The 21,768-nt window shown below is 56.4% G+C and overlaps 1 protein-coding gene across 1 annotated transcript in view; it reads right to left on the bottom strand.

Annotated features, from left to right (window-relative positions):
* Positions 1 to 21,768, bottom strand: part of ATP11A (ATPase phospholipid transporting 11A) — a 74,143-nt gene that overhangs the window by 8,088 nt on the left and 44,287 nt on the right. The window contains exons 20-30 of the mRNA XM_040620383.1: positions 17,837 to 18,018; positions 15,503 to 15,754; positions 14,249 to 14,423; positions 12,545 to 12,647; positions 12,251 to 12,396; positions 11,445 to 11,504; positions 10,548 to 10,675; positions 8,970 to 9,105; positions 3,340 to 3,405; positions 2,563 to 2,666; positions 777 to 942 (exon numbers count right to left, since the gene is read on the bottom strand). Of these exons, the coding sequence (XP_040476317.1) occupies positions 777 to 942; positions 2,563 to 2,666; positions 3,340 to 3,405; positions 8,970 to 9,105; positions 10,548 to 10,675; positions 11,445 to 11,504; positions 12,251 to 12,396; positions 12,545 to 12,647; positions 14,249 to 14,423; positions 15,503 to 15,754; positions 17,837 to 18,018 (1,518 nt within the window). The remainder of the gene's footprint in view (positions 1 to 776; positions 943 to 2,562; positions 2,667 to 3,339; positions 3,406 to 8,969; positions 9,106 to 10,547; positions 10,676 to 11,444; positions 11,505 to 12,250; positions 12,397 to 12,544; positions 12,648 to 14,248; positions 14,424 to 15,502; positions 15,755 to 17,836; positions 18,019 to 21,768) is intronic.

The raw sequence follows: 21,768 nt of genomic DNA, 5'->3' as shown, positions 1-21,768 counted from the left end.
CCGCCAAGATCGCAGGGGTGAGGCGATGGGGGACGTGCCCTCCCTGAGATCCCAGGGGTGAGGGGATGGGGGACGTGCCCTCCCTGAGATCGCAGGGGTGATGGGATGGGAGACATGCCCCCCCCCCGAGATCGCAGGGGTGAGGGGATGGGGGACGTGCCCTCCCTGAGATCACAGGGGTGAGCGGGGTGTCCTCCCTGAGATCGCAGGGGTGAGGGGATGAAGGGGGATGAGCCCTCCTGAGAACTCTGAGCAGCTCCGAGTGACCCCTGCTGCTGTCCTTAAGCCGGGGTGGGCATTTTGCACATCTCACTTCTCTCCTGAATCCAGAACTCAGCCTGTTGGCCTCAATTTGGGATTGTGGAAATTAAGTGACCCTAGTACTCACCAGAATTTCCTAATATAAATGCTAACATTTTGGGCCACATTCACCATCCCTAAAACTAATGCAATTTTACCTTTGAAGTAATGACTAATTTTAAAAGCTTTTTTAGATTTGCAAACAATAATTGTCCTGCATGGGCTCAGTCCTTCTCTCTCGACCTTTCTCCTGTTCCGGCTGACTAGCTTCTCGGGTCTGGACATAGATCACCTTGCACTTTACCTGCGTTCACGTTTCAAGCCTCAGCAGTAATACCTGGACTGACCACACCTCCCCCGCTTTCCTTTCAGCGGTCACAGCGCCTGCTCCGGCTGGGCCCCCGGGACAGTGCCCCGCGCCCCCACCGCGCCCGTGGCACGGCACCCCCAGCCCTGGAGCCCCGGCCCGCCCATACCTGCACTCTCTCCGTGGCACTGGGCCACAGCTGCCTGCAGACGACCTTCTTGAGCACGTCGGGAAGGAGGCTGACGGTGATGAGCAGGACGATGACCAGCCAGGCAGGCCCGCTGGACAGCAGCTGGATGAACACGTAGTACATCCTCTGATAACTGAGGAACGGCCTAGAGAAGCGGCAGACGGGCTGGTCGGAGGTCAACCGGAGGACGCCGTTCCCAGGAGGAGCCCGCCCGCTCCCTCCCCGACCCGCGCGGGCGTGTATGCGCCTCACGACTCAGGAACAGTGGGCTGCAGCACTTCCCACCAGGCCGGGCTGTGAGGACGGGACGGAGGGAGTTCTATAGACTCATCCCAAAGACTGAGGACGGCCCTGGAGCAGTTTCGGGACAGCAAAAAATGATTTTAAAAAATTAAAACAGATGTTTTTCTTTAACTTGGAATCACAACCTGAGCAACGGCTACTAACAGGCAGAAGACGCCCGGGTCCGGTCAGCAGTGCTAGTCAACCAGCCAAGGCGCGTACGGTGAAAAACTGACATTGTCTTCTACGAAAACAGCACGAATGGCCTCCCTTCCAGACAAACCTATGGCTCAAGAAAGTATCTACACTGGGTTCCATGAGAGAAGCCGGAAGGGCCAATAGTGAACCTGAGTCGGTTCGGCCATTCTCACGCCCGAGGCTGAGGAGCAGGGCGCACAGGCGTCAGGATGAAAGGTGGACGAGCGCTGGGGGCAGAAGCCCACCTGGCTCAGCACCGGCAGGTCCCAAAGAACGTGCAGTGCAAGGCACGGCCACTAGAGGTCAGCGATGCTCGGAGGCAGGGCAGAGCCGAGCTCACAGCTGACCAGCACAGTGGGGGGACTCCCAGGTCGCGGCATCCCGCACCTCCCCCGTCCCAGCCGCGCTCAGGAGATGCTCCGTCTCACGCGGAGGTGGGGGCACAGTGTGTGCTGTGACAGGAGCAGGCACGAAGGCTGAGGCCACCCTGACCAGGCGGGACCTCCCTGCCTGTGCGGGGCTTCAAGGGCAGCACCACGCAGGGCGCTGAAGCGTGGGGTTTTGAAGGATACATAGGAGCTCACGGGGCAGGCTCGTCAGAAAGGACAGCCTGGGCAGAAGGAACAGCATGAGCCAAGGTGTGACGGTAAAAGCACCAGGAGGGGTACCACACACACGGCCACTTCTTGCCCTTGTTGGAGGCCACAGAGCCAGCACCACAGTTTTATCGTCCTGTTTGTTTTCCACCTGGCAGCCACCTGAACTTCCTACAGAGCACTGGGACTCTGCCGTCTCTCTGCGGAGGATCCCGGGTGGCCTCCCAGGAGCAGGGCTCGGTCTGCTGGCAGCCGGTGGGGCTCCAGGCCAGCCCCACCCACTACACCCGCTATGCCTGCTAAGCCCGGCTCATCCCCACTGTGGCAGGGAAGGCGGGCCGTGCCACGCCCGACAGGCACTTAGCCCGCGCCCCATTCCAGGACATGTGCATTTAGGACGCCAGGCCCACGACCAGGAGGGTGATGCCCGCCCAGGCCGCGGTGTGAACGACTTCTCTTGAGAAGACTCGTCTGACCTGGGATCTGAAGCAGGTCCCCTGCGGCAGCACCCGGCCTCCCCGGTCTCAGCTAGTCACCTGCCACACGGCGTGGCTCCCCACGGAGAGCGTGGGTCCAGGGAGCGGGGGCCCCTCGTCCTCGCTCCCCCACGGCCCGCGGCCCCACGCCTCGCCGCGGGATCGGCGGGAGCAGGAAGCTCCTGAGGGCCTGTGAGGGTCTCAGACTCGTACCAGATAATCCCTCCCCAGAGGAGGGAGAAGACGACGTAGAAGAGCAGGGACCCCCAGATGACAAAGTGGTTTATCCAAGTCCAGTAGTGCGTATCGAGCGCCAGCTGAAAGAGAGGCAGGCCGGGAGTCGGGGCCTCGTCTGGGCCAGAAGGAGCCACCGCAGCGTGGATCGGCAGCCGCGGGAGCGGGGGGCACAGCCCACCCTGACTCTGCAGCATCCCAAACGCCGACATAACCCAGCGGCGGAAGCACAGACTTGGAGCCTCCTGGAGGAGAGAGAAGGCAGCGCCCCCGCGCCCCGGGGAGTGCGCCCCGGAGCGTCTCCCGCATGGGGAGGGCCCAGTGGCCCCGCGACCCTGACCCTGTCGGCTGTGTTCCCACCCTGGAGACTTGGGGCGACAGCCTGAGGACGCTCAGTGTGGCCCTGAATACAGAATTGGCCTTGACTTTCAAAAGAGCTAAATTTCCCACAATACATTCGTTTGTTTTAAAGTAGATTTTGACTCTGTTGGGGTGGGGCTGCTTGTCATTTTTAAAGGAATTCTAACCTGACTCCGTTCATAAAAAAGGCTCATTCCCTCATCCACCTTCTGTGTAATTCCAGAAGTTCACATATTGGGTCGCCCGGCGCCCACTAAGCTGAGTCCCCGCTTGACTTACTAAATGACCGAACGTGACCCTGGAGGGTGGCCCAGGGCACGGGGGGCTCCAGCCCGGGCACGGTTACAACGGACGGGGCGGCTGAGGAAGGGACATCAAGGGTGAGCGAGCGCTTACCTTGAGTGTGACTGTAAATACCATCACAGTGAACACCAGCGTCCCAAAGGTCCAGTTTCCAAAGATCTGTGGGGGGAACCATCCAGAGTCTGCAGTTACCGCACATCGCTCCCCTCCGCACTCAAGCCAAGACCACACACCTCACCGCTCTTGAGGGCCAGCACCCCAGGCCCCGAGGACACAGGGGCCGCGTCTGTTACTGACAGGAAGACGCCGGCTATCAACACCCCGGGCACCCCCAGACCCTCAGGTCCCCATGCCACCCCCGGGTGCCAGGTCAGCAATTCGGAGATGGGCTCAGGCCCTTCCTGCACTGACCCCTTGACCTCGGTCCCTGACCCTCCATAAACATCAACCCTAATGCGGCAGACGGAGAGGGGAACATCCCCGGGAGCCGGAACGCTAGTGTGCACGGTGCCGGCCGTGTCTCCCCCGCGTCGTGTTCCATGTGGAAGAGACACGACCCAGCTCTCCCCGCCTCCCTGGCTCTGCGCCTTCTGCGTGCTCAAAGGAGACTCGGGGCCCTGGCTACCTCCTCTGAACCCAACTGGGACGCCTGCCTGCTCTGGAAGAAAACCGACAGCAGCAAGTTGCTGGCAAGCAGCTAGATACGGGTCCCCCTGTGAGGATGGGCTTCCCTGGACAGTCCCGGGGGACAGGGAGATGGAGGCAGACGACACAGCGGCACAAAGGCCCTGGCAGCCAGTGTGAGGGCCAGAACCACAGACGCGCCAACAGCCCCGAGGAGGACGAGCCCGCCCGGCTGCCCGGCCCCCGACCCCCACCCCCTGTGGTGTTGCGCAGTCACACGTGGTGAAAACAGAGGGTCAAATCACAAGAACAAGACATTTCTCAACTACAGACACAGACACAGAAAACGAAATACCGACTCTTGGGGGAAAATCAGTCACTGGAGATTTTATTCTCTGGGAGATTTCTCCGGAATCCCCTATGGACCGCCCCGCCCCCCTTCTGGTTTCTGAACCGTGTCTCTCAGAAAACGTTCCTAGTACTTCTTTACAAGCAACAGCTCTAGTTCACTAAGAATCAAGAAGCCGGAATACAAACAGCTTTCTGGTGAGTTTGCAGCAGAGAAATGGGCCTGCACGCAACTTCACGCAGGCGAACACGGAGGCCAGGTCTTGGCAAACGTTGGGCGAGATAGGGTTCTAGAACTCGCGCGAGGACACAGAGTCCCACGGACATCTGGACCTCCTTCCCCAGTCCATAGCTGTGATCAAACGGGGCTTCTGTCACTCAGACCCAGACACGGAGGCTGGTGTCTGGAGGCGACTCTCCCCCCAGGGGACCCCGGCAAAGTCCCAGGACGGTTCTGGCTGCCATGCTGGGGAGGGGGCTGCTACGGGCGTCTAGCAGGGAGGGCTGGGGTCTGCTGTCTGCACAGGGTGGCCCCATGACCAGCGACCAGAACTTCCCAGCCCCAGAGGCACTCGTGCCCAGGCAAGAAACTCTGATCAAGAAGGGCTGTCTGGTCGGGGCTCCTGGGTGGCGCAGTCGTTAAGTGTCTGCCTTCGGCTCAGGGCGTGATCCCGGCGTTCTGGAATCAAGCCCCACATCAGGCTCCTCCATTGGGAGCCTGCTTCTTCCTCTCCCACTCCCCCTGCTTGTGTTCCCTCTCTCGCTGGCTGTCTCTCTCTCTTCAAATAAATAATAAAAATAAAATCTTTTTTAAAAAAAGGAAGGGCTGTCTGGGAAACGTTTCACTTTTGGGGCAGGAAAAACTTTGAACTCTGAGACTGGAGGCAGCTTGGCAGCCATGGACAATGCTTGGCCAGCAGGGTGTCGGAAACTGCGCTGCGTTTAGTTATCACCGGAAGCTGATGCTTGCAGACAAAAGGACCGGGTGAGCCTACGTCAGGCTGGAGCAGCCTCGAATCCCACTCGCGCCCGTCAGCGGGACGTGGCAGGAAGGCCTGCCCCCGCCACTTCCCGACGCCGTGGGCCCCGTGGTCACCACCCCTGCTTGGCAGGGGACACGGAAATCTTTTTGAAGGGTCAGGTAACAGCAAGATACAGACGCGTGCGTAGCCCAGCAGACGGGTCTCACCAGCAGCACCAGGAACCGGCACATTTGTACACTGGTGACCACGGCAGACCCGGGTTATAGAGCAGTTCTCCGGATGCTCAGAGCAACGCACGGGCCTCAGCCGTGGTTCCTACAGGCACGTTGCAACGGCACACGACTGCTGTTGCTCCAGAACTGGAAATTCTGGTTGCGAGCCCCAGCAGTGAAGACGCATCTGCTCAACCTTCACCCGTGCCCTCGGCCGGCATTTCTGACCCACGGACGGCCAGTCAGGGTACCGCTCTGGGAACACCCTCTAAGTCCTCACTCGTGGCCCGGGGAGCCCTCGGGCTTTTGTTATTGGGTTGCTTGCCACTATCGCCACGGATTTTGGGGGTGGGAGGTGAAAGGGTGTCCAGAGGGTTTTGTTTTCTGAATGACATCGGTCTCCCCCGCGGCCCCGCACCTGATTCCGAACAGTGCACTGCCCTCGGCGGTGCTGACTTCCAGGGACTCCCGGCCTCATTCGGGGACAGCGGACACCTCGGGAGCGCCTGCGAGCGCCAGCTCCCCTCCCCCATCTGCCCACCCAGGAGCTTCTCATAGGAAACCGTCCTCCTAACAAGCCCTCAAACCCAGACCAACTTCATCTTCTTGAGTAAAAATATTCCACAACAAACACAACCGTGTTTTCTCAAGGTCATGGTCATAAAAACCCCACCCACGCTCCCTTCACACGGACTCCGCCGTCTGCCCTCGATGTTTGCTGACTTCCATTACCACGTCTGCAACAGAGCCTGCTGCCAACAAGGGGACGTCCATTACGACCTCCGTGTGCTCGTTTGCGCCTCGGAGGGAGAAGTAACTTTGGTGTCTGTGTAGAAAATACTCCATTAGTGAATTTCTTCTCAAGAAGTTGAGTGTTCCCTCAACACCACACGTGATCTATGCGCGTTCCTACAGGTGGCGTAGCGCTCAAGAAAAGGGGTCCTCACCTACCGACCATCGGTGGGGATGGGACTTCTGAGCCGTGACACCACGAGATACGTTCTGAGCAGGAAGGGTGGGGGTCCAGGGAGGGGTGGACATTACCGTCAGCAGACTCCTGCTGCCCATGAACCAAGGGCAACATCGTTACCGGAGACTAGCCCTCGATGCACTCGGGTTTTGGGGTTTATCTGAATCTCTACAGAACCAGGCTACAACGCCAGCTCAGTTTTGTGGGTGACCGAACCCTCTTACCAACAAAGCAAACAAGAACGGCTCCATCTGGCTAGAGTGAGAACGCCAGATGTTTAACCCTGGCCTTGCCCTGGTGTAGTGGCCTTGGGCCACCCCAGCCTCCGGGGGCGCCTGTCCCCCCAGCGATACGGGACAGAGATGAGCACCGCTCAGGACTGGGGATCCCGCGTTTACCATTCACCGTGCCCTGACAGGCCCGGTCGTCGGGCTCCCGACCGCCTGCAGACACTACTGAGCTGCACGAGACTTCATGGCTCACACGCGTCACTGGACAAACCCTCCCGTCACAGACCCTGCTCGGCACCAGCCGCCCCGTGCCTGGTTCATGGCACCACCAGGCTTCAGAGCGGCTTCTCACACGACAAGACGTGTGCTGTGTGTATTGAACCTCTGTCCGGACAGGCCAGCAAGCGGGGCCGAGGGCGGGCCCTGCAGGCTCTCAGCAAGGCACCTGCTGGCTGACTTAGACGCGGTGGTGCCGGCCGATGGTGCTTTCTCCGTCTGGTCTCTCTTTCTGCCCTTGTTTCAAAGTCTAACGAACAGTCCTGTGCACTAACAGCCCAGCAAAGGCATGCGTGCGTGCGCGGGGCTATCAGTGCTGTGGAGAAGCACCAGCCCCGAAGTCAGGATCCAGGCTCTGTGGAAGCTCAAGGCACCCTCAAGAAACAGGCCAGTCGGAGACACAGCAGCAGGCACCGGGGAACGGGCAGGAATCCCTGCATGCGCCGGAGGCGTCCAAAGCACCACGGCACCCTGACCCGCGGCAGCACAAGGAGCGGCTGGAGGGGGTCTGGCTGGGCACAGCAGGGCTCCGGGGATTTGAGCACAAGGACGAGACACTGCCTGGGCCTTGCGAGGGACCACACCGCGCCCGCCAGCTGGCACGACCACGTCCAGGGTGCACGGGCCACACGCATCTTCGTGTGCGTCCATTCCCCGCTGAAATCGGGCGGGACGGTCATCTCACTAAGTCCTGTCGAGACCGGGGCAACGAAGGAGCAGCACAGAGTAAAATCACGCCAGCGGCGTTGCACAAAAACCCCGCTGTGAGCGCTTACGCGTACGTGACTTCATCTGCCGGAACTCCAGCTGCCTCGGCGTTAACGCCAAGCAAAGGGTGACAGCTGCGTGAGGAGGCTTCTCGCAGGATTAACAAGCTAACTCGGTCCCCACGTCCCAGCTCCGGGAACCCGAAATCCTAGTTCTTCCTAAGACACATGCAAGACGCTCCCTCAGCCTCGCTGCAGGAAGTCCTGTAGGGACCCCGCAGGAGGAGGGTCCGGGGCGGGCTGGCACCCGGGAACTATCCAAGCAAATGAAGACAAAGAATGTTCTAGAAAAACGTCAAGCTTTAGAAAAGTGAAATGAGATATTTAAAACATTTTCAATTTAGTAAAAGTTGATCTAAGCTACGATGAAAGAAAACAGCACCTCTTGGTAGTAAGGAGAAAGAAAAAGTTCGCCACGCACCAGCGAACGGCCGACCACCTGGCGGGGAAAGAGGCACCTCCGTCAGTGCAGCCGCTAAACTGGGGCGGGCGCCGGAGGGGACAGCGCCCACACGCCCCCGTGTGTCCCCAAGGCCGGGTCTGCCACAATCCCGTGCCTGGGACAGCACCTCGCGTGGAAGTTTAAGGGAAGTTCAAACGTATCAACTGAAAACCACCCCGGCCTGGGCCGGCGAGCCTGACACAGAACTCCAGAGAAGAAACACCAAGTACGAACGACCAGATGCAGACACACGCGTCTAAGGCAGCACCGGCCCCACGAGGGAGCCGGCGGCAGCTAGCGGTTTCTACCGACAAAGCACACAGAAGAAGTCACAGGTGAAAATATTTCGAGAAATATTTTATTTTTAAGGCACTCCAAAACATAAAGGACAAACCCACAGTTTTCTTACCATGTGTGTGTTGGTGGTCATTATCTGAGTGGGGAGGGAAGCCAGTGGCAAAAAGACAAAATTAAGATACGAGTAAAACACCCAGAGATGATGCAAACAAGCAGAGGGCTGCCTGGCTACAGCGAACTCTGCAATCTACTCACTGCAAAGGGAGCAAATACTTAGGTAAATACACGTGAGAAAATGCCTCAATGTGCTGAGCACAAAATTAATTCCCACAGGAAATGGGCTAGGCCTGAGCGATGGAACGGCACGGACCTGCCCGAGAGCAGCTCGAGGCGGCAGGAGTCCCGCCAGCCTGGGGCCCCGGGAAGGGTGCATCCGGCAGGAGCAGAGGCGCCGCGGCCTCAGGGCGGTTTGGTGGCCAGATGCCCCAGGACCAGCCCCACAGGCTAACCGACCCACGCCCGTATGGGACCCCCACGAGGCCCAGCCCACGAGAAGTACAGGTTGCGTACTCACCTGTCCGTTGCTGGTCACCGTTGTGTTTTCAAACATGAAGTAAGCACCAAAGAAGAACACGAGGGCATCAAACACTCCCAGGAACGTCCAGTAGACGAACACCCGCCAGCGCAGCAGAGCGTTCTTGGCGATATCTCTGTGAGGACACGGGCGAGACCGCAGGTCAGGAACCCCAGACCCTCTGTGGCCGGGCCACCCCCACGCTCTGCAGGGACCATCCGTCCAGGAAGGCCCCCTCAGTCAAGCACCGTCCCAGGCTCTGCCACGCGATGGAAGTGGGTCGTGGAGAAAGGATCGTGGTCTGTCCGCTGTGGGCCACCCTGCCCGGCACGTCTATCCCCTGCCTGACCTCCGCCGCCTGCTGAACAGCCCTGTCCCTCACCCAGCGCACGCCTGGTTCCGCAAAGGCCTTGGGGCGGCCACAGCACCAGACTGCCGTTCCAAGGGCAGAGTCAGAGCACAGGGAACAGAGACATGCTTGGCAGGGGCCCGGGGCCCAGACAGAGTCCCCGTGGGGTCAGATGCGACTCAGACATTCGGTTCTCTCCCTCCTGACGGACACGCCTGTGTCTAAAGGCAGACAGACGCGCACATCTCTGCTTGTGAACGGACCCAGGACACGAGGCCCACGCGCGTTCCCGTGTGACATGGGCTGTGGGCCACAGGGTCATGGTGCATCTCCTGGCGCAACTCTCACACCGGTTAGCGCACGGACACCGGCTGCAGGGGACGGGCCTAACCGCCGTCTCCCATCTCCTCAGACGCTTCCTCTACCACTGAATGTAAACACAGCGAGCTCCACGCTTGCCTGTCGCCCACGGATCACTGGGGCTGTGGCGCTTCCAGATCCCGCGTCACGGCGGACATGACGGGGCTGGGAGGCTGGCAGGTACTGTGCACTGTGTGGGCATGGGAATGCACACGCATGTGCACGCACACGTATGTGCACACACACAGATGAATACCATTAACCTGGCGCCCGGGGGGATGGCGTTGCACCCTCCATGCGATGTTCTGTTGGGCATTAAGCAGCAGGGAAACTGGACAAAGGCTCACAGAACCCGTGTACCCTAAAACTACGTGACATGAGAAGTTAGCTTTCAGCAGCCACAAGAACAGTAACACACTGAATCTGCCAGTCATCTCGTGGTACAATTCCAAAACAGCACAAAAACACCTTTTCCTCATTATTAAAAAACCCTTTTTAGCCAAAAAAGGGTCCTCTGCGATCAGATCTGTTAACTTTTCTTTTTATCTCACTGAATGGAACGTGCTTGGTTTTTAAACGATAATTTAGGCTCTAAATCCACTGGGGTCACCAGGGGACAGAAATGTGTATCCCGGGTCCTTCCATAACTACCGAAAAGCATGGCAAGACCCCAACTGGCTTAATAGGCACGTTTCAAAGGCAGCACAAATCCTCTCCCTAAATTTGAGGTCTGTTCACTTCAGCTGCGTCGCTTCCCCCGGAAGACTCTCCGGTGGCAGCGAGCGCACCGGCTGACACAGGCGCTTCTGGGTCTGAGCAGCCCGAGCGGGCACTCCTGCTCAGGGGCGGTATGCGGGGGCAGCGCGCACCTGTACAGGGAGGGGTCTCTCCGCAGCGTGTCGATGCTGACGTGCTGCTCCATGAGGCTGTACAGCAGGATCGGGAGGGAGGTGAAGCTGATGTTGTACAGGGTCAGATAGGCCGTGTCGTATAAGGTCTGCGGAGAGGACAAGCCCACCTGAAGCCCGCACCCGAGGACCGCCACAGCTGCTGTCACACGGTGCACGTACACGCCGTTTCATCTGCAGAGCCCCACACACGCGAGCATTCCCAACTGCAGCTACAGATGGCAGGACATTTTTGACTCCTTCCTGGCGTCAACGGTCAGGGTTACGACCAGGACACACCCCAATCGGCCGCTGCAGACTCGCAACAGAAAGGGTGCTGGAAAGTCTGCAACCTTGATGCCGCCTTCTAGCCCCCACATTCCCCAGTGTCAGCCCCTCGGACAGAAGCAGGGACGTTACGGGAAGGGGCTGCCCCGAGGGGCCACTGCTCTCCCCGGCCGCTCGGCACCTGGGTGTGCCAGACGCCGGTGGTCAGGCACCCGGGAGAGGGTCTCAGATGCCCACTCAATCCTCTCCACTGGGGGCGGAAAGCCACCATAGCCTTTGTGGGCGGGTAAGCATGTGCTGGGAACCTCGCTGGTGGGCCACATGAGTAAGCCCACGGTAGCCACTGGGGCCTCCACGTCTGCTCCTGAACCTGCCTGTGGACCGGGCTGCACAGGGGTGCGAGGTAGAGGGCACTGCACCCCTGCAGCCTGCTCCCCCTTATAGCCTCCTCGCCCCTGCAGCCTGCTCCCCCTTACAGCCTCCTCGCCCCTGCAGCCTGCTCCCTCCTGTATTCTCCCCTCCCCTTCAAGCACCCACAAGGGAAGGGAGGTAAGGCCCAGGGAGCTTCTGACCCCACACAGTAGGACGCACCTGTTGTGAAAATCCACAGAAGAACTGGTATAAAAACTGAGGGAAGATGAAGCAGACATTCTGAAAGGCAAGCCACACGCTCATTAGCTCAACAGCCTGCCGTGAGACGCGCCCACCCTCCTCAGCTGGCCCTGCCACACGCTGTATCTGCAGGAAGTGACCCCAGTGTCCTGTGTTCTCAGAAGGGCGGGCCATGAGCTGCAAAGTCTGCTCTTATTTTAACGCCACCAGCAGGCGCACGTTCCGGTCGTTCTGTGAGCGGCCAGCGTCCAGGGACGCTGCTTACAGAGGAACGAGGACGCAGGGGTGTGAGCATGGCCAGGAAAGCATCTGAGCGTGTGACGAATGAGGAGTCACCGTCAGGACGCACGGGAGAACGGCTTTCCCTCAGTCATGTGACGACAGCAAGGTTCCTTTTTTTTTTTTTTTTTTAAGATTTTATTTATTTATTTGACAGAGATAGAGACAGCCAGCGAGAGAGGGAACACAAGCAGGGGGAGTGGGAGAGGAAGAAGCAGGCTCATAGCGGAAGAGCCTGATATGGGGCTCGATCCCAGATCGCTAGGATCACGCCCTGGGCCGAAGGCAGACACTTAACCGCTGTGCCACCCAGGCGCCCCAACGACAGCGAGGTTCCTACTGGTTCCACGCCGAACCGACGTGCAGAGGCGTGTTGGGCCTCCCCCGTCAGGGGTAACGCGACACCCCCTCCCTCCCGGCCACTTCTGTCTCTTCCTGAGCCGCCCCTCGTAGCCCCGGAGCGGCACTCAGCACACCGTGCGGCCGCAGCACGGACACTCTCCTACCTTATAGAAGAAATACTGCACAAGCTCGGATATCCTGATGTAATAGAGATGCCCGTGAACAAGCAGCATCTTCTTCAGGTGCTTAAATTTCGGGACCGCATAGTCGCTGTTCCTTGCGGCCTGACGACCTTCCTTCCCAATGACGCCTGCAGGAGGAGACCCGCTCTCAGCACCGGGCGAGGGCAAGCAAGAAGCGAAACGAGGAGACGAGAACGTCTGGACCCACCCGTGCCCCTCGGTCCCGCCACCGGTCCCCCCTCCCCGCTCGTGGGCACCCAGACGCGGGCGGCTTACCGATGCCCACGTGCGCCTCCAGGATCATGCTGACGTCATTGGCACCATCGCCGATGGCTAAAGTAATAGGGTGCTCTTTTGAAAGTTTGATTAACTTAACAATCTGGAAAACAAACAAACGCAGAACTTATCTTCTCTGTTTTCTGTCTGCACAGATCGCTAACTAGGCGGAAAGAACACAGACGTCAATCAGTCAAGGAAGACGGAACAACGGTCAGCTTGGCGCGAACCTCCTCCGCTCAATGTGCTCTCTGCGCACAGGACGGATCCTCTCACGCTGGACGCACGGCAGAGCAAAGAGGAGCCCGCTGACGTGCGGTTACAAGGAAGTAAACTGGGAAAGGCTGGTGGGCAGCAGCTGCCCGTGACGGCTGCGCGCTAAGATTCAGCCGACGGGGTCCAGGCAAACCTCCGGGGACGGCACGTTCGGCTGGAAGACACCGCCATGCCAAGCTCCTTGCTATCGAGCATCTATTTTTTATAAATAAGCTGCCTGTCACGCTATTTTAATCCTCAAAGTCGTCACGTGTGCAAATCCAATCTGGAAATTCAATACAATTAATAATTACAAGTGTGTAATCCATTTCTTTGCGAACTTTTTCTCCATCTACGTGTCTAAGGGCCGCAGTTCAGGGTAGCAGACCGAGAAGACGAGCAGCCACGTGTGGACGCCTGCCGTTTCAAGATCAGAGTCCGAAACACTAGCGTGTGTAAATACTTGTGAAAGTCAGTCAGAAACAGATAAAAGGGACCATGTAACACATGAAAATCGAACATCGAGTCCTTAGGTTTGCCCTTCTGGATGGGACGACACAGGTTTACACGGAGCCCGACACAGAAGACGCGGGGGCGGGGGGCAGGGCAGGACCGCGGTCACGGGCGCCTGCGGGGAGGGGGTCCTGGTGCGTCTCTAGAGGCTCTGCTGAGCCCCACACACGCGGGATGCTAGAAATGCTAGAAACGACTCTTCACACGCGGCCTTCAGTGTTTTACCCTCACCCCTGCGTCAGTCGGAGAAGTGATGGGATTTCTCTCACAAACGGTTGAGGAGAAATGGGTCTCACGCATCTCAAACGCGGCTCGACACAGTGAGATGTGCTGTGGCGTTCCTGATACAGGAAGACACCCACGCTCACACGTCTTCTACAATGCTCCACAAATTACTGAAAAGAAACGTGTCAGGTGTGGGTCTCCAACAGATCACGTCAGGTGGGTAGGACAGGAGCGTGGAGCCCAACAGGCCAGAAGCTGTATTTGGGTGCCAGTTTCCAAATACATCCCTGTAGACAAGGTACCCGGTGCTCTGCGTCTCAGCGCTCCCGTGTACGGTCAGCAGGACATCGCTCACGCGACAGTGCCATTCTGCAGGGCTCGTAGCTCTGCCACTGCAACGGTGCCTCACGATGCCCTCGCACCCTCCCATCTTTCCTATGGAGTCTTACAAAGGAGGGGCCCTCTGCACGAGAGGTCGTACGGGGCCAGGCTTCCCGGCTCCGGTGGGAGACGTATCCCTCGGATTCAGCCAACTCTCAACTAATCACCACAAGCAAAGTAAAATCAGGATGGAAATTTCTACCGCGTGTGCTTCTATTTTAAAAAGGTGGTGACTTGCTAGATTAAAAAAAAAAAGTCAAGGTTGTAAGAACGAGCTGGTGGCTCTGGGTGCGCCCCCCCCCCCCAGGGGCTGGCTGAGATGGGGCCAACCTGAGCTTTCTGCAGGGGCGCCATACGGCAGCACAGCACGGCGCTGCAGTTCCGGCAGATCTCCAGGAAGAGCTCTCGGTAGTTGCCGCAGCTCCCGTCCTCTCGGGGCTTCATGATCAGAGACAGCGCCGCCCCGTCGATGATCAGACCGTAGTCCTGCATGTCCGCGGAGAGCCTGCTCGGTCACACAAACCAGAGCCGTCACTCAGCAGCCAAGTCCGCAGACTGCCAGAGACCGCACCGGTTTTTTTTTGGGGGGGGGGGGATATCTGCAGATGTTATAAATTGATGATCAAAGGGTTAAGAGACTGGTATTCCTTCTTTTATCAACACGGTCTTGGAGCGCTGCACAGAACGCCCTTGACCACGTGTAAAACTGAGTTTTAGCTACACATCTCATGCCGCCCAGGGAAAGCAAACCCCGAGCTCTCGCTGCGGTTCTGTGCGCACATTCCGCCACTTCTGCACAGAGGACAGAGCGCGCGGATCCTGCGGCCTGCAGAGGTCAGTCTTTACTCCTGAAGCCCGGCCACGGTGGCCAGCCTCAGGCTGCAGCCTCGCCGCTAACCTCCCCTGGACATCCCGCCTGGAGGACGTGAGCTGGAAAGACCACGGTCAGAGTTCGTCCCCTGGTCCCCCCGAGGAGTCCTGCACATCAGGTGAAGGGAGACATCCTCGAACCACTTATAAATGACTTAACATTTGCATATGATGAGAGAGCTGCTTTTGCCTTACTACATTAATGAAAATCTGAAACGATTCCCGTGAAATCTTAACCTTCGATCGTGGATCTGATACCAGCAAGGACAGCATTGATAAAATGTGAATACACTGCTGAATGTTCTTGGAGAAAACAACTCTTGGGCATATCCTGTTTTGTCTTAACAGGCAAATAAGCATGCATTTTTAATATTTCTCTCTCCACTCTGACAGATACCCCGAGGAATCCACAGGACAGCCCTTGGGCACCTTATAAGCAGATGAGAACGATCCCATTCCCAGTATTTTATAAACCCTCAAGCCTGCATCCTTGAGCAGCATTTAAAAGTTGAACGCACACACGCTCACAAACACACATATGCTTTCTGCAAAAAACCGCATCACAACTGCTACAAAGAAATAGCTCTGACCGCATCCCACTGTTGCCCGCCAGCACCCCCCGCGACGGAACCACGCCACCCGCAGGGGCACTGAGGCCGCGCGGCCCTCCCGTGCTGCGCGGCCCTCCCGTGGCGGGCAAGGGGCACTGCCTACCCTGAGAAGCTGTCCCTGGTCAGGCTCCCACTGTGACGCAGGACGGTCTTGCTCAGCTCAAACAGGACGTCGTGCAGACTCTGCTCCTCGATCCTCTTGGTGGTGAGCTCCAGCAGCTGCGTGCTCCTCCGGAACAGCCTGCAGGCGTAGCAGGTGGCGGCGGCCGTCTCCATCTTGTCCCCGGTGAGAACCCACACTTTGATCCCGGCCTTCTGTAGGGCTTCTATGGTGTCAGCAGCTTTCTCCTGCAGCCTGAGCAAAGCCGAAGCGAGACAACAGCCTGAGTGTGGCACGGGCGAAGCAAAGCGTTTCCAAAATGTGTGACCTGGGCAACGATTTCCGTCCCCACGAGATACAAAGCACCGCGCCACGAGCTCGTGATATCACCACGCAGGACACGAAGCTGCTTTTACACTCACGCCGTAACTTCTTCCAGGAAAGCACTTCCTAACTCCAAGCAGGGAAACACGCTAATAGGAAGAAGGAAAGCGTCGCTCTTGCATAATCAACATTTGGTGAGCGCGCATTGCTGTCTAGCTGGGGCTCCCCGACTTGTGGAGGATTTTGGGCAATTACAGGAAGGACCGTAACTGCCAGCAAAGAAAGCCTTAACCAGGGGAAAGTGGGACCAGGGAAAGAGGTCGTCAGTAGTATTCACTGCCGTTCTTTGGTGTGAACTGCTGTAATTCTGCCACTCACCACACGGGAGCCCAGGTACCCCTAAATACGGTAAAACACCGAGAAAGCCAGCAGTGGTTCCACGACTGGCTAACGCACACCACGAGCTGGGCGCGTGTCAGATGCCGTGGGAAGCATCTGCCTGCAATGCGTCCCCTCCACCAGAGCTCAGGGGTGAGCCTCTGTTAGCGACCCCGTGCTAGGTGTGGAAAGCCCAGACTCGCGGGCAGTGGACAGACACATGCAAGGAGGAGCAGCTCGCACGCTGGTCAGGCTGTCGCGCTGTGCGTGGAAGCCTGGTATCAGACCACGTCTGCCTCATTTGGGACCTGCCATTCTTTCTAGATTTTATCGTCTGGGCTTTCAACGGCTGTGTGAAACAATGCGCCATGTTCCCGCCCAGCACTGACGGGTTCGAACCCTAACTGGGGTGACCCAATGAGTCTCTGGGCGAGCTTCCTCAGTAAATCCTTGAGCTCATATGACCTCAGCATTCCAGGGACACGGAAAACCTAATTTCATCAGTTTTTTTTGAAAATGGAAACCGAGGACCAGAAAGGTAGGTCTGAAAAGACATTGGTTTAGGGGTTTTAGGGAAATGACTGAATATCATCACGTCCAAGCTGCTGGCCCCCACCTGCCCCTGGGCACCTACTCTGTTTTCAAGGTCCCAACTCCCTGCCAAGTTGATCTGCTCCCTCAACCCTCAGGATGGTGTGCAGGCATGGCTCCCTGCCCAGACTCTCCCCTCCCTGCACCTCCTTCAAGGACGGTCCCCCTCTTCCCCAGGCAAACGCACCCCACTGCCCGTCCCTCCCTCCTAGCTCAGCGGACCCTCAGTGGTGTGTTCTAACGCCTGTCCCGAGTACAAGCTGCGCGTATTTTCTGCGTTGGTGCCCAGATCCCCACCCGGCCTGAGGGATAGGAGGGCCTTAAGTCATGAAATCGAAGTCAAACATGTCACCTGACACCCTATTGAGATTGGGAAGCCATGGAGTGCTTGTTAAAGACACTGGAAAACTAGGTTTCTAGTAAAAAATGTCGGGCCCATTTACACCTTAAAGACTTTGAACGTTTATGGGAAATAAACTTTCAGTAAATGCCCTCAAGTTTCTGCATTGTTCTGTTAAATTGGGTCATTTTTTCTTTTCCTTTCTGTCCACGCTCTCGAGTTGCAACAGCAACACGCCCGTGTCTCAGTGCGCGAGGCCTGAACTCACATCCAGCCTCATCGCAGAATGGTGGCAGACGAGCAGTCCCGTCTTCGGAGCGGGAGGACACCTGGTTGGTAATCCTAGCAGTTATCAGTAGCGGTTTTTACAGTATTCTACTTCACAGTTTTACATTTCTTCAACGAGAAATGACAAACACACGGAATACATTCCCATCTAAAATGCTACACCTGGGCTTGGAAAGGACCAGTGACAAATTTAGGAAGAGAATTACTGACATGGTGCGAATGTGCCAACCACTCTGGTCCCTCCGGCCTTACGCACGACCTCCCGGTGACGCCCCCCGAGGCCTGACTGTCCCGCTGCGGACGCACGAGCACGTGGGGACATCAGGTGCAGCGGCCGGTCCCCTGGGCGCCCACAGCCCCACGGCCGCAGAGCACCACCCCTTACTTCCAATGACAGGACGTGGCGCGTACTTCACCTGTCCTCCACGGCCGTGGCACCGAGCAGGATGAGGTCTTTCTCTATGTGCTCGTACGCCTCCGCTAACTTCCTCTCTCGGTCCTGAAGAGCCACTTTGGCGGCCTGCAGCAGCGCACAAACACTTTCATATTCTTCCGGAACGAGCCTCTTGTAGGCAACGCACAAGGTTCGAAGCCCCTCCTGCAGGAAACAGCACGGTGTTTAATGTGAACTCAAGGGTCCCTCTGCTGAACTTTATCTTTCAAGAGCTTTCCCAATATCCCCTCGACTCAGAACGACTACAGAACTGTGAGCCAACCCACCCTCAAAGGGATCAGTCGTTACGCCTGAATTAGTTACATTCATGTGAAATACAGACAGTCCTTACAGATTACAAAATTCCACACAGGTAAGCATCGGGATAATACATATCGGGGCCGTGAAAACGTAAGACATTGTTCTTTTAGTCTGACAAATGAAGAGTTGAGCTTTTTTTAGGATAGTAATTTGAAATTTTATTGTGACTATCAAGCGATGTTTGTAAAGTAACATTTTTTACACGGGAAGTTTGTAATAGAGTTTGGTCTTACTTCTCAAGTAAGCAACCACTGAAGGAAAACCGCTCAGCTATTTTTCAAACCTACTGGGTCCACAGGACAGAGAAATAAGAATCCAAGAACTTTACTGTGATCGTGACTCTGGTGACACACAGGACGTGTGCCACCAGCCAGCAAGACACCGTAATGCCCGAGGGAAAGAGCCAGAGTCCTCCTACATAATCAGTGCAAATTCTGGGAGAATCCTGGTTTGTAAGATTTTTAAAAGATTTTCCAGTATATGCGTTCCAACTTCCCGTAACTGCCAGGAAACCTGTGCATTTCTCATGATTTCTCGGACCTCCAAATGCAACAGCAGGACACAACCACGGTGCGGTTAATCTCTCCTATTGTCCTCAAAGTTCTTCAAAGAGTTGGTGTGAATGGTAAGCAGAGCTTTGTGAAATAAAATGTTTGTTTTTAAAAGTAGATTTGGGGGGGCGCCTGGGTGGCACAGCGGTTAAGCGTCTGCCTTCGGCTCAGGGCGTGATCCCGGTGTTACGGGATCGAGCCCCACATCAGGCTCCTTCGCTATGAGCCTGCTTCTTCCTCTCCCACTCCCCCTGCTTGTGTTCCCTCTCTCACTGGCTATCTCTATCTCTGTTGAATAAATAAATAAAATCTTCCAAAAAAAAAAGTAGATTTGGGATTTCTGATTGTGGAGCCGGGGGTAGAAACTTCTCCTGATTCCTCTTGCTAAGTACTACCCAAGCCCCAGACACTGTATATAAAACAAAACTGACGTGCAAACAAAGCCAGACAGACACACTACAAAAAAGAAGATTAAAGAACAATATCCCTTCCAAATACAAGTGCAAAAGTCCTCAGCAAAGTACCAGCAATGGAATCCAAGAGCATATCGGAAGGCTGATGCACTGTGACCTGGAAGGCAAGGAGGACCTGGCAAGGGGTCAGTCCACGTGCTACATGGTCGTAGCAGAGTGAAGGGAAAGCCCCCAGGATCATCGCTGATGCAGGAAAAGCATCGCACAAAATCCGACACCTCTTTGTGATAAAAACCACCCGGTAAACTAGGAAGAGAAGGGAATTTCTCCAGGACCACAGAGGCACTAATGAAAACCCCACAGCTGACACCATACTGTGAAACGCGGAAACAGAGAGGCCCCCTCAATCAGACACACGACCAGCACGGCCACTTTGGCCACTTGTATGCAGCCCAGCCCTGGAATTCCTAAGCAGAGCAACTAAGCAAGAAAAAAAAAAGGTATCCAAACTGTAAAGGAAGAGGTGATGTTACCTCTGTCCACACATATGATGAAAACCCTGAAGATCCCACAAAAAACCCACTGGAACTGACAAATTCAGGAAATGGTTGACACACAAAAATCAGTCCTGTCAAGGAGCTGAAAGATCTGCAGGCTGGAAACTACAGCATGTCGCCGAGAGAAACTGCAAGAGACCAGGGGAAACGGAAAGGTGCCCCGACTGCGTGGACTGGAAGGCTTCCCAGTCCTATGACACCCCCGCAGCCATCCACGGTGCGGGTGCGACCCCAGCAGCTGCCCGATGGCCAAACACACCCGGACACCTGTGTGCAATCGCCAATTCTGAGATCAGCCAGCAGTTTCGTAAAAGAACAACAAAGCTGAAGGACCCACACTTCCTGATCTCAAAACTTACTGGAAAGGGACAGTCGTCAAAACTGTGCTCCTGGCAGTAAGACAGACAGAGAACAGAGCAGAAATGAGCCTCCCGTGCATGGTCGGGGGATTTTCGACACGGGCGCCAGGACCCTTCAACAGAGAAGGGCGTCTAACCCACAAATGGTGCTGGAAAACGGCACAGCCACCTGCGAAAGAATGAGGTTGGACCGTTCCTCACGACACTTAAAAACTTAGAACGGATCACAGGCCTCTGTGTAAGAGCTATCCCAGGAAACTCCTAGAAAAAAACACAGGAAAATCTTCGTGACCTTGGGTTTGGCAATAGTTTTATTAACGCACAGGCAACAAAAGAAACAAGAGATGAATCGAACTTGGTTATAATTTAACATTTTTTTCACTGAAGGACACGATCAAGAGAGTGAGACCACAACCAACAGAACGGGAGAAAATACCACAAATAACGTACGTGTCTCCTGAGGCGTTAGGATTCAGAATATATAAAGGAGTCCTACCATCCAACAAGAAAAAAACAAACAGCCCAATTTAAAAACGGGCAAAGGGCCTGGATACGCACTTCTGCAAAGACCTTCCAGTGGTCAGGAAGCACCAGAAAACACAACCAGCACCCGTGGTCATTAAGGAAAGGCAGTCACAACCGTAACGAGATGCCACTGCATACCCAGCACGAGAACTATAATAAAAACACAGAAATGAACGCATGTCCGTGAGGACGCGGAGACACTGACCCTTTGTGCGCGTCTGGCAGGAATGTGCAATGGCGCAGCCCCTGTGGGAAACCGTCTGGTGTCACCAAGACTTAAACATACGGGAGTCCCCACAGGTCCCAGCAATTCCACCCCCAGGTGCGTGACCGCAGTACTGAAAGCAGGACCCCGAACACGGGCACCATGTGCATCAACAGATGGATGGGACAAACGTGGCCCATGCGGTTTATCCACAGGGCGGGATAGAACTCAGCCACAAAAGGCACGAAGCTCAGGGAAAGTTATGCCTGGAGGAACCTGGAGGACACGACGCTGAGCGAGGACAGGCAGTCACGAGCAGACAAAGACCGTACGAGCCCACCGCACGAAACACAGGAGAGCTAAGTGTGCTGGGACGGCAGGTAGAGCAGAGATTAGCAGGGACGGGGGGGGGGGGCACGGAAGGGGCAGATTTTGCTTTGTGGGTACAGTTTCTATTTGGGGTGCAGACCGTAGTTGATGCCACTGAATCACACGCCGACGGCGGCTGCCTGGCAGAATCTGTGACGTGTATTTACCGCAATAAGAAACGGAGCACAGACTTAAACGCGAAACCTGCAAAATACCCCGCTGAGAGGACAAGAGCAGCCACTGGAAATAGAAGAAACTATTTGCGCATTGCAAATACGAAGAAGAATTAGAATCTTAAACTTTTAAAGGATTCTTAAAATTCAACCTAAACACAAATCAAAAAAATCCCACCGCGTGATCCTCTCACAAAGGGATGTTTTGCCACAGAGACGCCCGGACGGCGCCAGGGCGCGTGAGAGCTCCCTGGAGGCTGTGGCCTGGGCAGGCACGGCCGCCACCCGCCCGCGCGGGGCGCCGGCTGCAGACAGAGACGCGGGTGACTGAACGGTGCCCACGCCAGAAAACGGGTGGGAGTTTCTTGAAAAACTAGATGCACATTTACATCACGCTCCGGGGCGTTTACCCCAGAGAAATGAAAATTTATGTCCACACAAC

This window comes from Ursus maritimus, unplaced genomic scaffold, assembly GCF_017311325.1.
Source record: "Ursus maritimus isolate PB19 unplaced genomic scaffold, ASM1731132v1 scaffold_10, whole genome shotgun sequence".
Classification (NCBI taxonomy): Eukaryota; Metazoa; Chordata; class Mammalia; order Carnivora; family Ursidae; genus Ursus; species Ursus maritimus.
Note: the sequence above shows the minus strand (reverse complement) of the source record. Positions and strands in the feature narration are given on the sequence as shown.